The 13,189-nt window shown below is 40.4% G+C and overlaps 1 protein-coding gene across 4 annotated transcripts in view; it reads left to right on the top strand.

Annotated features, from left to right (window-relative positions):
* PIGK (phosphatidylinositol glycan anchor biosynthesis class K) overlaps positions 1–13,189 on the top strand; it is a 128,521-nt gene that overhangs the window by 18,115 nt on the left and 97,217 nt on the right. For all 4 annotated transcript variants that reach the window (XM_073357297.1, XM_073357298.1, XM_073357299.1 and 1 more), the window contains exon 9: positions 12,110–12,282. In XM_073357297.1, coding sequence (XP_073213398.1) covers positions 12,110–12,282 — 173 coding nt within the window. The remainder of the gene's footprint in view (positions 1–12,109; positions 12,283–13,189) is intronic.

A 13,189-nucleotide genomic window follows, 5' to 3' on the forward strand; every position in this document is an offset into this window, starting at 1 on the left:
AGTCAAAAATAAGTGTAGATGGGGAATCATCATCCAAATGGTGTGGTGTTAGTGAGGTCCCCAGGAATCTATTCTTGGCCCAATATAATTCAGTATTTTTGTCTAATCTGGAAGAAAACATAAAATCATTGCTAGTAAAGTTTGTAGATGACGATCAAATTGCTGGAGTGACAAATGACGACAGGTTCATTTTACCCCAGATCAGTATGTATCTAAGTGATTTGAGTTTGAATGTGTTTTTAATACAGCCAAATATAAGGTCATACACTTAGAAACAAGACATTTAGGTCACTTACAGGATAGGGGACTGTATCCTGGAAAGCTGGTGACTCTGCAAAAGGCTTGGGGTCATGGTGGTTAATCAACTGAATGTGAGCGCCTAATACAATGCTGTGATTAAGAGGGCTAATATGTTTCTTGGTTATATAATCAAGAAACTATCCAGTAGAAATAGCTAGGCAGTATAGGTTAGACAATTACTAGAATAATATGTCTAGGTCTGGTCTCACACTTCTAAAAGGATGTTGAAAAATTTGAAAAGGGTCAGAAAAGAGCTACAAGGATGATGATTTGAGGTCTGGAAAACTTGCTATGCAGTGAAAGGCTTAAGAAGCTAAATCTGTTTATCTTATTAGGCTCAGAGGTGCCTTGATCACAGTCCATAAGTACCTAAGTGATGAGAAGATTTCTGATGGTAGAGGACTTTAATCTAGAAGGCAAAGGCATAAGAAGATCCAGTGGCTGGAAGCTTAAACTAGATACTGTGACAAAGTTCCTCCTTTGCCTTGGTGGGTTCTGCGCTTTCTTGCGGATTTGCTCACCTCAGAGGTTCACGGCAGTCCTCAGTTTGGCTCCTTTTGTTAGTGGCACAAACTTGCCATTCACTCAGCTAACCTCATCACTGGCCAGCTGGGGAAAAGGAGGAGAACAATCTCCACAGTCTCTGCTGGCCCACCTAATGGGTCGGGGGACAGGCCAGAGACCTTCCCCTCTGGTGGGACCCACAGTCCAGGTCAACTACTCTTATATCAAATAAGGAGCTGGGAGGATGTGGGGAACCCAGGCTTGCCCTTTACTCCAGGTTCCAGCCCAGGGGCCTGTGGATTGCAGCTGTCTACAGTGTCTCCAGTAACAGGTGCGTGACAACTACAACTCCCTGGGCTACTTCCCTATGGCCTCCTCCCAACACCTTCTTTGTCCTCATCACAGGACCTTCCTCCTGATGTCTGATAATGCTTGTACTTCTCAGTCCTCCAGCAATACGCCTACTCACTCTCTGCTTCTTGAGCACCTCTTGCTCCCAGCTCGTCGCACGTACCTCACTAACTGAACTGAGGTCCTTTTTAAAACCAGGTTCCCTGATTAGCCTGCCTGTCCTAATTGATTCTGGTAGCTTCTTCATTGGCTCCAGGTGTCCTAATTAGCCTGCCTTAATTGGTTCCGGCAACTTCCTGATTCTTCTGGAACAGCCCATTATCTTACTCAGGGAAAAGGGACCTGCTTAATCTGGGGCTAATATATCTACCTTCTATCACTCTCCTGGAGCCATGTGGCCTGACCCTGTCACAATACATTCAGGCTGGAAATAAGGTGCAAATTTTAACAGTTAAGGTAATAAACCATTGGAACATTTTACTTTGGGATGCAGTGAATTTCCCATCACTTGTAGTCTTTAAACCAAGATTGTCTTCCTAAGAGATACGTTCTAGCTTGACCATAAGGTATGGACTTCATGCAAGTATTACTGGGTGAAATTCTCTGGTCTGTATTTTGTAAAAGGTCAGACTATATAATCATAGTGGACCCTTCTGGCCTTAAAATCTGTAAATCTGAGATTTTTTGCCAGTCTTGCCTCTCGCACCATTTTTCACAGCGCCTCTCCCCCCCCGACCCCCCATACATTAGGATGACAGCTAGGAGCCACATCATTATGGTGGCAGGCAAAAGAGTGTGATAAAGTTCTACCAAACCCTTGAGAGTATGGTCTGTGTGCCCAATACACTTGAGTCAGAGACTTTTGCCAGCAGTACCACTAAGCGTGCATACATCCTGGTGTCCCTTGTGCTCTCAGGCAAGGGCATAAAAGGGCATGGCTGCTGCCTCCCTCTCAGTTCTTCCTCTCTGTAGCATTTGCTTCAGTTAGCTAGCTTTCAGAACTTCATTGTGTATAGTTAGTATGTATTTATAGTTAATATTTAATGATACTATACTTAGTTTAGTTTTAGTAGTTACTTGGAGGATTGATTTATTAAAAAATACCCAGATATTAAGCTGTGTACCATGTTCGGGGCTTCTTTTCTCCTGTCACAGATAGGCATGAGAGCCGCTTGATTTGTCCTGTCCTATTCAATATGTAATTCTTTCCTCACCGGGACTAAAATAGGCTCTTTCATCTTAAAGTCTGTCTCTTGAAAGATGCGATGCAACCTGCATTGGAACTAGACCCTGACTGTGATGCAGGGGACTCAGATTCAACCAGGAGACCACTCCCAAGGATGAGAAATTTATGAGGCTGGATTTCTTCTTTGCTACAGGCTTCTGGCATTCCAAGAGAGTTGCAGAACGCAATAGATGGCTCACCTTTCGACGGTTCTGAATTGTTTTCTGCTGAAACAGATGACTCTGTGTGCACACTGAAAGACTTTCATGCAATGCTTAGTTCATTAGGAGTTTATACTCTGTTTACAAAGAGGAAACAGTTTAGGCGGCAATCTTACTTCAAGGCCCTGTTTCCAACAGAGGTCACAATATGCCTCTAAGAAGGTCAAGACCTCCTCGATGCTGCCAGCCATCTTCATTGTCAGGAGCCCTGGTTACCAGACTGCAGCAGCTTCCAAGCAATCATTTTGACCTTCTTGGTCAAGGACTGCATACCAACGATATATGTTCCCTTTGGATCACGCCTGTTCTTCTTTCACTGCGCTTGGGACATAATATCAGACAAGTGGTAAAGCATGGTAAAAGAGGGATAATGGTATCCAGTTTACCTACTTCTCTTTTCCCAACCCATATTCTCCATCCTTTTCAGGGATCCTTTTATGAGAATGTATTACTTCAAGATAGATGGTCTCTTCTAGAAATGGGAGTGGTGGAAGAAGTTTCTTACCAGCACAGAGGAAAAGGTGTCTATTCCCAGTACTTGCTGGTCCCAAAGAAATCTTATGGCCTCTATCCCACTGTACAGCTAAGACAGCTGAACTGTTTCGTCAAGGAAATCAAGTTCAGGATGATCACCCTCATTTCTACTATCCCTTCCTTGAAGATGGGAAATTGTATGCTGCTCTCAGTTTACAGGATGCATGCCTCCATGTGGCCATACATCCTTGCCCTTGGAAGTACCTTCAATTCACTACTAGTACACAGTCCTTCGCTTCAGACTGTCATCAGTACCCAGGGTCATCAACATGTGTGTGACAGTAGTAGTAACCTCATTTCCACCATTTGGACATTCAAATATTTCCTTACCTGGGTCATCAGCTAGTTCATGAAGTATCAAGTGACCATGTCCAAAATAGCATTATAGTAATCTAACAGCTGTTCTCCCGTCTAGTCCTGAAACTGAATTTGGACAAATCACAAATACAACCAACACAGCACATAATCTCTATAGGAGCAGACCTTGGCAGCATAACAACCAGGGCTTACCTTCCAGAGAAGGTTTCAGTCTGTAGCCTTTCTCTTAGAAAGCCTCAAATTCACCCCCCACAACATCAGCATGTGCCTGCTTCAGCTTCTAGGCCATATGGCCCAATGCACATATGGAGATCTGCATGCCAGACTTCACCTTTGCTCTCTGCAGGCCTGGCTCCAATCAGTATATTGTCCTCCCAGGCACCTTCTGGACAGACATACAGATTCGTGTAGCCGCATAAGTGCTTCGGTCTCTTGATTGTTGGATCCCCCAATGTGTGCAGAGGAGTTCTGTTTTTATCTCCAGAATTGACTGAGTCTGATAATTGATGCATCTATTAAAGTTTGGGGAGCCCATCTTGGTCAATTCCAGAGGCAAGCTGTTTAGTCACCTCAGGAAATTTCACTCCACATAAATGTGTTTGTGCCCCAGGCTATTCTTTGGGCCTGTGAGATATTTGTCCACCATCAAGAACCAAGTGATAGAACATGGCAGTGGTTTTGTCTGTAAGAATTGCTATCTGAACAAGCAGAGAAGTGCAAGATTGCCTCAGTTTTGCCTGGAGGCGATCCTCCTATGGAATTTATGCATTCATCACAATGCTTTCCTGAAGGCTTTTCACCTTCCAGGAACGAGAGAAACATTTTGAGGATTTCCTCACAGGATTTTTGTACATCAGCACGAGTGGTCAATCAGGAAGGATGTTCTCCTTCAGATCTTCTGCCATTCCTCAAGCCTCTTGTATCGACGCCGACTTTTGCAAGCTGTGGTTACAGCCTCTATTCAGATGATCTGAAGTCTCTCTGCTTGTAGGGGAACTGCTGATGAGTTACCTGCAGTGGAATATATACATGCACAGTCACTCGAAGGAGAAAAAACGGTTACTTACCTGTAGAATAACTGTTCATCTTTTGAGATGTGTTGTGGACATACACATTCCTTGCTACTTTGGAAATTATATACAGCAGTGAGAAGGGAAAGAGAGGAAGATGGAGGCACGAGGCGAGCAGGGGCTCTTGTGCTGCCTAGTGGTACTGGTGACAAAAGTCTGACTCGAGTGGATTGTTTGCACAGATACCTGCAGCAGAATGTATATGTATACAATGCATCTCAGAAAATGATGGTTACTGTACAAGTAAGTAATCCTTTTTTTCCCCTTCAAGTCTTCTGGTTCCAGTAACCTCCTAAGTAGATGATCAAAATGAACCCTTTGCCTTGACAGGATGGATGTGCTCCAACCTCAAAGTGCACGAGGCAATAGTCGTCATTTTGTGCTTTAGGCTATTTCAAGCAGTTTCAATGGAATCAAGTGAATCCAAGTTTTCCTTTTAGTTTCTATTACCTTTACAAAGATAATCATTGGAGAGGTGTATACAGTACTTACTTTTATGATAGGGCAAATACGAGTTGCTTACATACGATAGGTGAGCATATTAATAGTTTGTCAAATAGAGGTTCCTGACTCCTCCAATAAAATATATATATTTTTTAATTAGCTATACAAACAATCTACATAGAAGAGAAAGCTAAAAGCTCTCCATTTTAAGTTATCGGATATTCTGGTATATATTATTGCATAATAGTGTAATTGTTTTCTTTCTGAAATTGAATATTCTAGGTTTTAAAGCATTTTTATCATGCTTCCTCTCGGAAGGATTAAATCCTATTAGTTTTTGTTCTGAAAATTGCCAAAATTGCTTGCTTCAAACCATATGCTATACATAATGGATCTGAACTGTCAAACAGGTACTTGGCTTCTATTAACAAATCCAAGGAATCTGATATATGTACAGTCCATCATAAGAAGTAACTCACTTCTACAGCCTCTGCAGATAGTTGCTCCTTAATCATTTTCCTTGTAGTAATAAAAGCTGCTGTTGTGATAGTAAAGGTCTTTTTAAAAAACCTTTAACTGATGATAACATCTTTCTCTACAAAGGCTGAATATAAAATGGGAATGAAGAAAAACTAAAAGTTATATGTCTATATTCAATTTCATTCTTAGTCTCTGAATTCTTCTTATTTAGAAGAAAAAATACAGATTAAATGGTATTTATTCAAGAGCATTTATGTTGGTTACATTTTTTAAGGAATATGTGACTTTATCAGTTTGAACGCAGGAAGAAAACACAGTGGCAGCAATCTGTTGGAAAAGCTTTCTGTTTGTACCAGAAGAACTGCAGGTTACAAGTACTTTGTTTATAGCATAGTTCTGTGTTTTTATAGAAAATCTAAAATTTATTTGGCAGGATCATTTCAAAATAGTGACTAAACAAACAGTCTCCTGGTTTTGGGTGTGGGTATTTGGATGGAGATATTCTTGCTTTGGGAAGACTCCAGCTTTGATTGTCAGGTTAATTGCTGTTGTGTTGGCCTGTTTGATCTGAGCTGGTAGACTGTTGGTGGCTCTGATTTCCATGTGCTGTTTTTCAAAGGAATTGTATCCTGTTATTTCTAATGTGTAATCTTTTAGGAAGCAGTGTAGCAATTTCAAGGTGTTCCTATACCCTATGATATTCAGAGCAGCCATTTTTCTTAAAATCACCTCCCCCTCAGACCCACCTGAGCTCTTAGCAGAGAATAAGGTCTTCCTGCTTGCTGTGCTCTACTCCACCCATTTCCCAATCCTCCTGCCCACCTGCATGGCTAGGGGATGTAGTGGCTCTGCAGACTTTGTCCTCTGACGCTGCTACCCATGCTGCATGCAACAGTTTGGCACATAATCTACTCTTGGGGGTATTTCAGTTTACACTATTTATGGTATAGTTATGCTTATTCTTTTCTTTTTTCTTTATTTCTTTATTTAGGAAGTTTTAACAGGATTACAAATCCTTACTATGTAAATATCAGAGACAAAACAATCATTACAGCAGTGAGCTTTTGTTTAGAGAAACATACAGTAATATGGTCATTATATTTCTCTCTACTTAACAGGGTGTTACCATATTACAGAGTGGAAGCATCTTTACTCTGTCCATGACATGCTGCTTCTGGTGATTTTTATTAAATTGAGTGAAATCTCAGGTTACACATGTCTATCAAATGCTACCACATTTTTCTCTTGCAAATTTTTAAAAGTAATTTTATCTTCTGTTACTTTGCTTATTTATCTCCTTAGTGCTATCCCCTGTCAATTTCAAATAATTTTTTGATTAGGAGAAGTTTGCCCCTCTTGCCATTCATACTCTATATTAAACTGGTAAATAATTTATTCTCCCCGACCCCCTTATTTTAGTGTTTAGTAAAGTTCATGTATTAATAGGTACTGTAAAAACAATTGTACTCTCTAGAGAGATTTTTTTAACTAAGTAATTGTTATTGGCATACTCTGTTTTATATTCTTAAATACTTAGTATCTAGTCTTAATTATTTTTCTTAGCCAAGAAGCACATATTTGCCTATAGAGTGACTTTATTTTGTGCAGAAGTGGCTGTTTGCAGTCTTGGAGAACGTAAAGACTTACGAATATAAACTAATTCTGGGCTGCATTTGGCTGTGTTGTCTCTTTAAGAGCCTACAGCAAGAGCACTTTATGGAATGACTGACATATCACAGGGTACCAGATGACTGAGGAGCATCTCCCCAGGTAGTGTTCGATCCATACAGCCTAGAGCTGCAATAGACCGCATTTACTGTGGGTGAAGATTAAGACCATTGTTAACCCACAGAAGGGAATGGGCCTTTATTCTGGTTTTACTTTATAACCTTAATCTCTGACCTATTTGAGTAAATTTTATATATTAAACTCATGTTCTCTAGGTTAGAAGAAAAATCTGCATCTATTTCTATACCTTGTCATCCAAAAGAAAATCTGCTGAGTAGAAGTGCATCCAGGGGGAAAGGCCTGGGAAGGCAGTGCTCAGTTTAAGGAGCATAAAACTCCTCAGGGGTTGAGAGTAGGGATGAAGAGAAAAGTCCAAAAGGGGCGGAAGACTCATTTGTCTGGATGTTTCAGTTGGACTTTCGTTATCCCGACTGAACTGAAAGGTGACCTGGCCAGAGGGCTAGGTCATGGAAGGTATAGACAGAAAGAAGCCATCACATGGCCAAAGAACAGGTCAACAGAGGGCGCTCTGCGGAAGACCTTCTGCAATGCCACATTGTTACATCAAGGAGTGGTGCAGGGTGGGTTGAACCATTGGACAGGAAGAACCTGGGGCTGAAATTGAGCAAGAGTCAGTCTAGCTGCCTCCACTAGGGGTTGCTGCAAAAGACAGAGTATGGAATTGGGAGCAATTGAATTTTTTTGGCATCTGGCTTGTATTTTGCCTTTCTTCTCTAGATTAATGAGCTCTGTAGTGCCTGATATTTTCTTCACATGAATGTACTTATATGCTGCAATCATTTCATCTCTCAGTCTAATGCTTGATAAACAAACAGATTGAGCTCCTGAAGTCTCTCACTATAACACATTTTTTTTTCTAGCCATCTAATCTTTTTTGTGCCTCTTATTTGCAACATGTCCAGTTTTTCAACATCCTATTTAAAATGTGGACCCTGGAGCTGTGTACGGTATTACAGTGTTGGTCTCACCTATACTGTGTACAGTGGTAAAATCACCTCCTTACTTCTACTTACCACTCCTTCTTTGTACATCCAAAGATCACATAAGTCCCCTTTGCCACTCCCACCCCTGGTTTGCTGAACTAATTAATAAGAACACTTTGAAACTTAATTTAAAGTTGATGGCATGGTTTTTGGCATGATGAAGTATAACAGGATTAGGCTGAAGTGAAATACTTCAGAGTTCTGACTTTCTGAATTCTCCCAACATTCATTTTTAATAGTTATTTACATGTATGAGCTTTTGCCTGGCATCTAATGATTATGGCACAGTGAGCTATCATACCCCTAACACTTTATTATTTATTTATTTATTTGTTTATTTATTTATTTATTTGTATTTTGCAACCAGATTATTTCTTTTAGCACTCCTGACACTTCCAACTTGATATTTGACTGATTTCAAGCCTAAAAAGGCAGAGAATGGTTTTGCTATCTATGCTTAGCAGAGCAAAACTCTTCTCATGGATTCAAAACTGAATTTTATTGTTGCAGTTAGAGGTGAATGTAGGTACAATGGATTGAAATAAAATCTGTAGTTCTGGAAGCAAAATATGCTCTTCAGGTGAGCAGATCAATGAAATAATTGAATTGGTAATTACTTATCCTCTGCAGTTACCTTAACTTTAACCCTTTCCGGGGCAAACTGGTTATTTTCTGTTAGACAATGTATACTTCTTATGATTTTATTTTCATTGGTGCCTACAGGTCCATTAGCATGATGGAGGAAGGTACACTGAGCTAGGTAGAGAAGGGATGCACTCAGAGTTGCAGACTGCTTCCTGAGAAATTCCTGGGGCAGTGCAGCTGACACAGCACCCTTTCCTCTGGGCTTTTGATAAAAACACAATTGACCCTAAAGGAGGATGGTTTTGGGTTTTTAAAGATGTGTTTTTTAAATCCCTTTCATATACAGTTCATCACAGATTTCATTCACTCCTAGAATGTGCCTGTTGAAAGAGAGGGAGGATTTTTTGAATTGGCAGTTTTATAGGAATAAAATGGAAGAATTTGTCATGACTGTTTCACCAATAAGAGAGCGGATTAATGGGCTTCCAGATAAAAGAAGTGTTGATGTCATGTGCCTTCAGTAGTTAACATAAAGAAGAATTAGTAAGCAGCTTTTGCTCTGAGGTCTTTGAAGCTGTTTGCAACAGAGTCAACTTCAATCAAAAACCCTTTGGTGCTAGGTTTGAAATTGTTGGGAACTGATAAATAAAAGTTATGGATGATGTGCTTTGAAAAGTCATTGGTAGTTTGTTGAATCATTTATACACCTCCATTTGTGGTGGTGTTGACATTACAGAAATATAAAATTGTTACGGTTACTCAATGTTTTACAACATTCCTAGCCAGTGCAGTGGCTTTATGGCATAGCTGCAGTATAGAAGACTTATGTCTTGAATAATTTGTGAATTAAAACAAAACAAATATTATGGATATTCATGGGCTTTAAAGATTTAGATTTTTAAGGTTGTGCTCTTTGAGGAGCTAAGAGCGAAGGAAAATAATTGATCTTTCTCTTTAAGAAGCTGTGATTGCAAGATGGCCACAGGGGAAATCTCTTATGTACTCACTTATCTGAAGACATACAGCCAAACTCATCCATGTGCCCAGCTCTTGTGTCTCCCCAATTCCAGAGCTGCTAATGCTGGTTAAGAACAACCATAGAAAACTAGACTTCTCTCTTCTTTCTGATCACTTTCCTGTGCCAGTATACAATGAAGTTGGAACAGTAAACGAAGGGGTTGCCTGCAAGAAAAGGCAAAATGCTTTGAAGAATTGGTAAGGCATGGGTGGGATCCAGAGTTGGTGAGTTAGCAAAGAGTCTGGAGAGTAGCATAGTTCAATGTAAGTGCCATGCTTAAAAACACAGATGTAATCCTCCAAGATGACTCTAGCTCTGCAGCCAGTGTGCACCCCAAGTGTAAATGGGATGGAAGATACATGGGTATAGGCAGCTATGTGGAAGTGAAGGTTCTGTTTTCTCTGATATCTTTTATGAATAGGTCTCATCAAATGGACCACTCTGATTTTATTGCTACCTAACTGTTGTATTTTCTATACTGCTACATGATGCTATATAAGCTGTGTTATGGTGAGCCCCAGGATACCTGGCTGGTGACATAGTTGTCTGGCTTTTTGCATATTTTCTGCCAGGTACATAGGAAATATTATTAGATGTTCCTCCTGTTTTTTTTAAAAGCAGATATTTGGCAACACCTTTTGGTTCAAACACTGTTTTTTCCAGTGGTAATAAAAGCAACTGATAAGAGCCAGCACCATCTAGTTACTAGTCTAGTACATCATGATGTTCCAATGGGAAGAGAAAATACTAGTCCAGCTGCCTGGTAGTTTGTTGCCATCCTTAAACGGGGGCCAGTAGTTGGAGGAATCTTTGCTCTTTCTCTTTCTGTCACTAAGGAACTGTTCTCACCTTCCACTCCTCCATTTGGTTCTGTATTTCCTATGGCCTATCAGAGGCAGCAATATCTACTGGGGAGCGGAAGACTGAGAATCAGGAGAGTGGGGTCATATTCATAAATCTTTCCCTAAGCGATGGCAAGGAAATGGTCTTGGATTGCATTTGTTGTGTTTTGGAGGATTGTAATTTGGGTACTTGGTCCTAGCAGCAAGAATTATAGCCAGAGTCCTCTCCAGCCCTAATAATGTTGTGTGTTTAATTTATGATCAAGTGGCTTCTCATGGACTGGGCAGTAACCCACCATCCCTTGCCTGTAGAGGTTAGAAAGGTGGGATGTTCCCACATACCTAAGTGAGATTTGGAGATACCCTAGTGCGATACTTTGAATGGGAATACACACCTGGTTAGACCATGGGTTTAGGAGGATTTGTTATGGTTTTGGAAAGAAGGTACATGTCTAGATCTGAAAAGCCGTGTTTACAGAAATGGAAAGGTTGGGGGGAGAAGAGGTTGGACAGCAATGATGCATAAGCAGTGATGCTATCATCTCCTTTTGTGCCCCTGCTTTCAGAGGTTGCTAGAACCATATGTCTTGTTGTATTACTTATTTAATAAACTTTTACAGCCACTTGAAATACTAAGTTGAGTTTGTCCCCACTGATGCCTACATACTCTCAGTATAGTCTTTGCTATATCGAATTTCTTGGTGTCTAAAGAAAACCTGGATAAGTTTGTTACTGCCTCCTTCCCTTGATGGCTGTGCCTTTACAGGAGTGTCAGTGATGCATTTTGGAATTCAGCATAGCAATGGCACTGATCTCTGGATAATATGTTGTGTGAGCTGCAGACACATCTACACTAACTTAAAATAAGTCTAAATTATTTTTAATATGTGATGATTCTAATTCATAGTTAATTTATAGGCTGTAGAAGGGAAACAACTATTGGGATTTTGGCTCCTCTGGACCTATGTCAAGAATCCAAATTTTCTTGCTTAATTTTTGCAACCTTTTTAATTAGCTACTGAGTAGACTTTCCAAGGCTGTGTGAACACTTATCTAGCCTCACTTGCCTCCCTTTGATCAACCTATAGGATTCCCACCTACTATTATTTTTCAGAAGTTGCCACATGTACACTGAAAAACAGCTTGTTCTGATGAACGGCTTGTTTTCTCCCAGAAGATTTGCCTATAACTCCTCTTTAACTCTAATGACAAAATTAATATTAATGGGAGTTACATGCATATCAAGAGCGGAAGAGGTTTCTACATGCATAATCATGACAAAGCAGCACTTCTTAGTTCTTTAGTTAAATCGCCTTTTCTAAGTGTGCAAAACCATTGCATGTGTTATTGATACCTGTAAAATCAATGCTTATTTTGTTTAGCGATTGTCTCTCCTTTCCCAACAATATTCTGACAGACACCAACAGAGACTAATTTAAAGAGTAAATGTGAGAGAGAAAACGTAACTATCCTTTTTATGTTCAGTTTCAGGTATGCCCTAGAAGTTTGTGTGTTTCTACACCTGGACACCGGACTGATCTTTTTCAGAGAGATCCTCAGAATGTTCTAATAACAGACTTCTTTGGCAGTGTACGAAAGGTGGAAATTACAACAGAGACTGTTGCTCTGGATCCTAACTTAGTTGGCTTGGAAATCAGGTATATATATATATATTTTTTTTTTCAGTTTTGGTTCATATACCTTCATGTATAGAGAACATATACTGTAGCTGTACCCACCTGTTTTATACTCCATATGAAGTCTGTGAACATGCAGTATATTTTAATGAGTAAGGCTTTGATTCTCCACTCCATCTGACATGGGGGGCTGCAACTCCCTTATTCAGGGCAGCACAGCTCCAGCGCAAGTTAGGGGTGAATAGGAGCACTTCTAACTTGCATCATTGGAGGGTCAGGCAGGGTGGGGTCAGGCAGGGTGAAGCTCTGCTCTGCCATGCCCCCATTCCTGTACCACTCCAACACATCCTCCTCCTTCCTCTTATGCAATGTGAGGTGGGGGTGGGGGAGACGGGCGCTGGGTCCAATAGGCAGCTGAGCCTCATTCTTCCATCTAGCCACTGGTACAGAGAACACCTGCGCAAGAGGAATTCTCCCCATGGCTGTCTGAATGGTTTAGGGCTACATAGCACAAAGTGGCTTTAGACTAGAGAATCCAGCCATAAGGAATTTTATAGCTGATATAATGCTGCTGCATTTTGGCACCCAACAGCACCTGTTCAGCGTGCAAGCCCAGTCTGCACTGTCCATGTTTATTTTTATAAAATTGTGGTGGATTTAGGATTCTCATTAAAGGTACAAAATCCTCTCTATACCGGCCTGCACCAAAAATATCTCAGCCCCTCCTCTGGGGGAATGTGATTGTCCCTTTTATTTTTAGATTAATTTTCCATTGAAAATCCAGAGGATTGCCTTCTGTGTCTTCTAATATGATATTTTATTTGAAAATAAAGCTTTTAAATCTTGAGAAGTAGCCACAGAGAAGCAACTCTGCAATAATATTTTGAGCTCCATGTAGTATGTATACATGAGAGAGTGAGGGGATACA

The sequence above is a fragment of the Lepidochelys kempii genome, chromosome 8 (genome assembly GCF_965140265.1).
Source record: "Lepidochelys kempii isolate rLepKem1 chromosome 8, rLepKem1.hap2, whole genome shotgun sequence".
Lineage (NCBI taxonomy): Eukaryota > Metazoa > Chordata > Testudines > Cheloniidae > Lepidochelys > Lepidochelys kempii.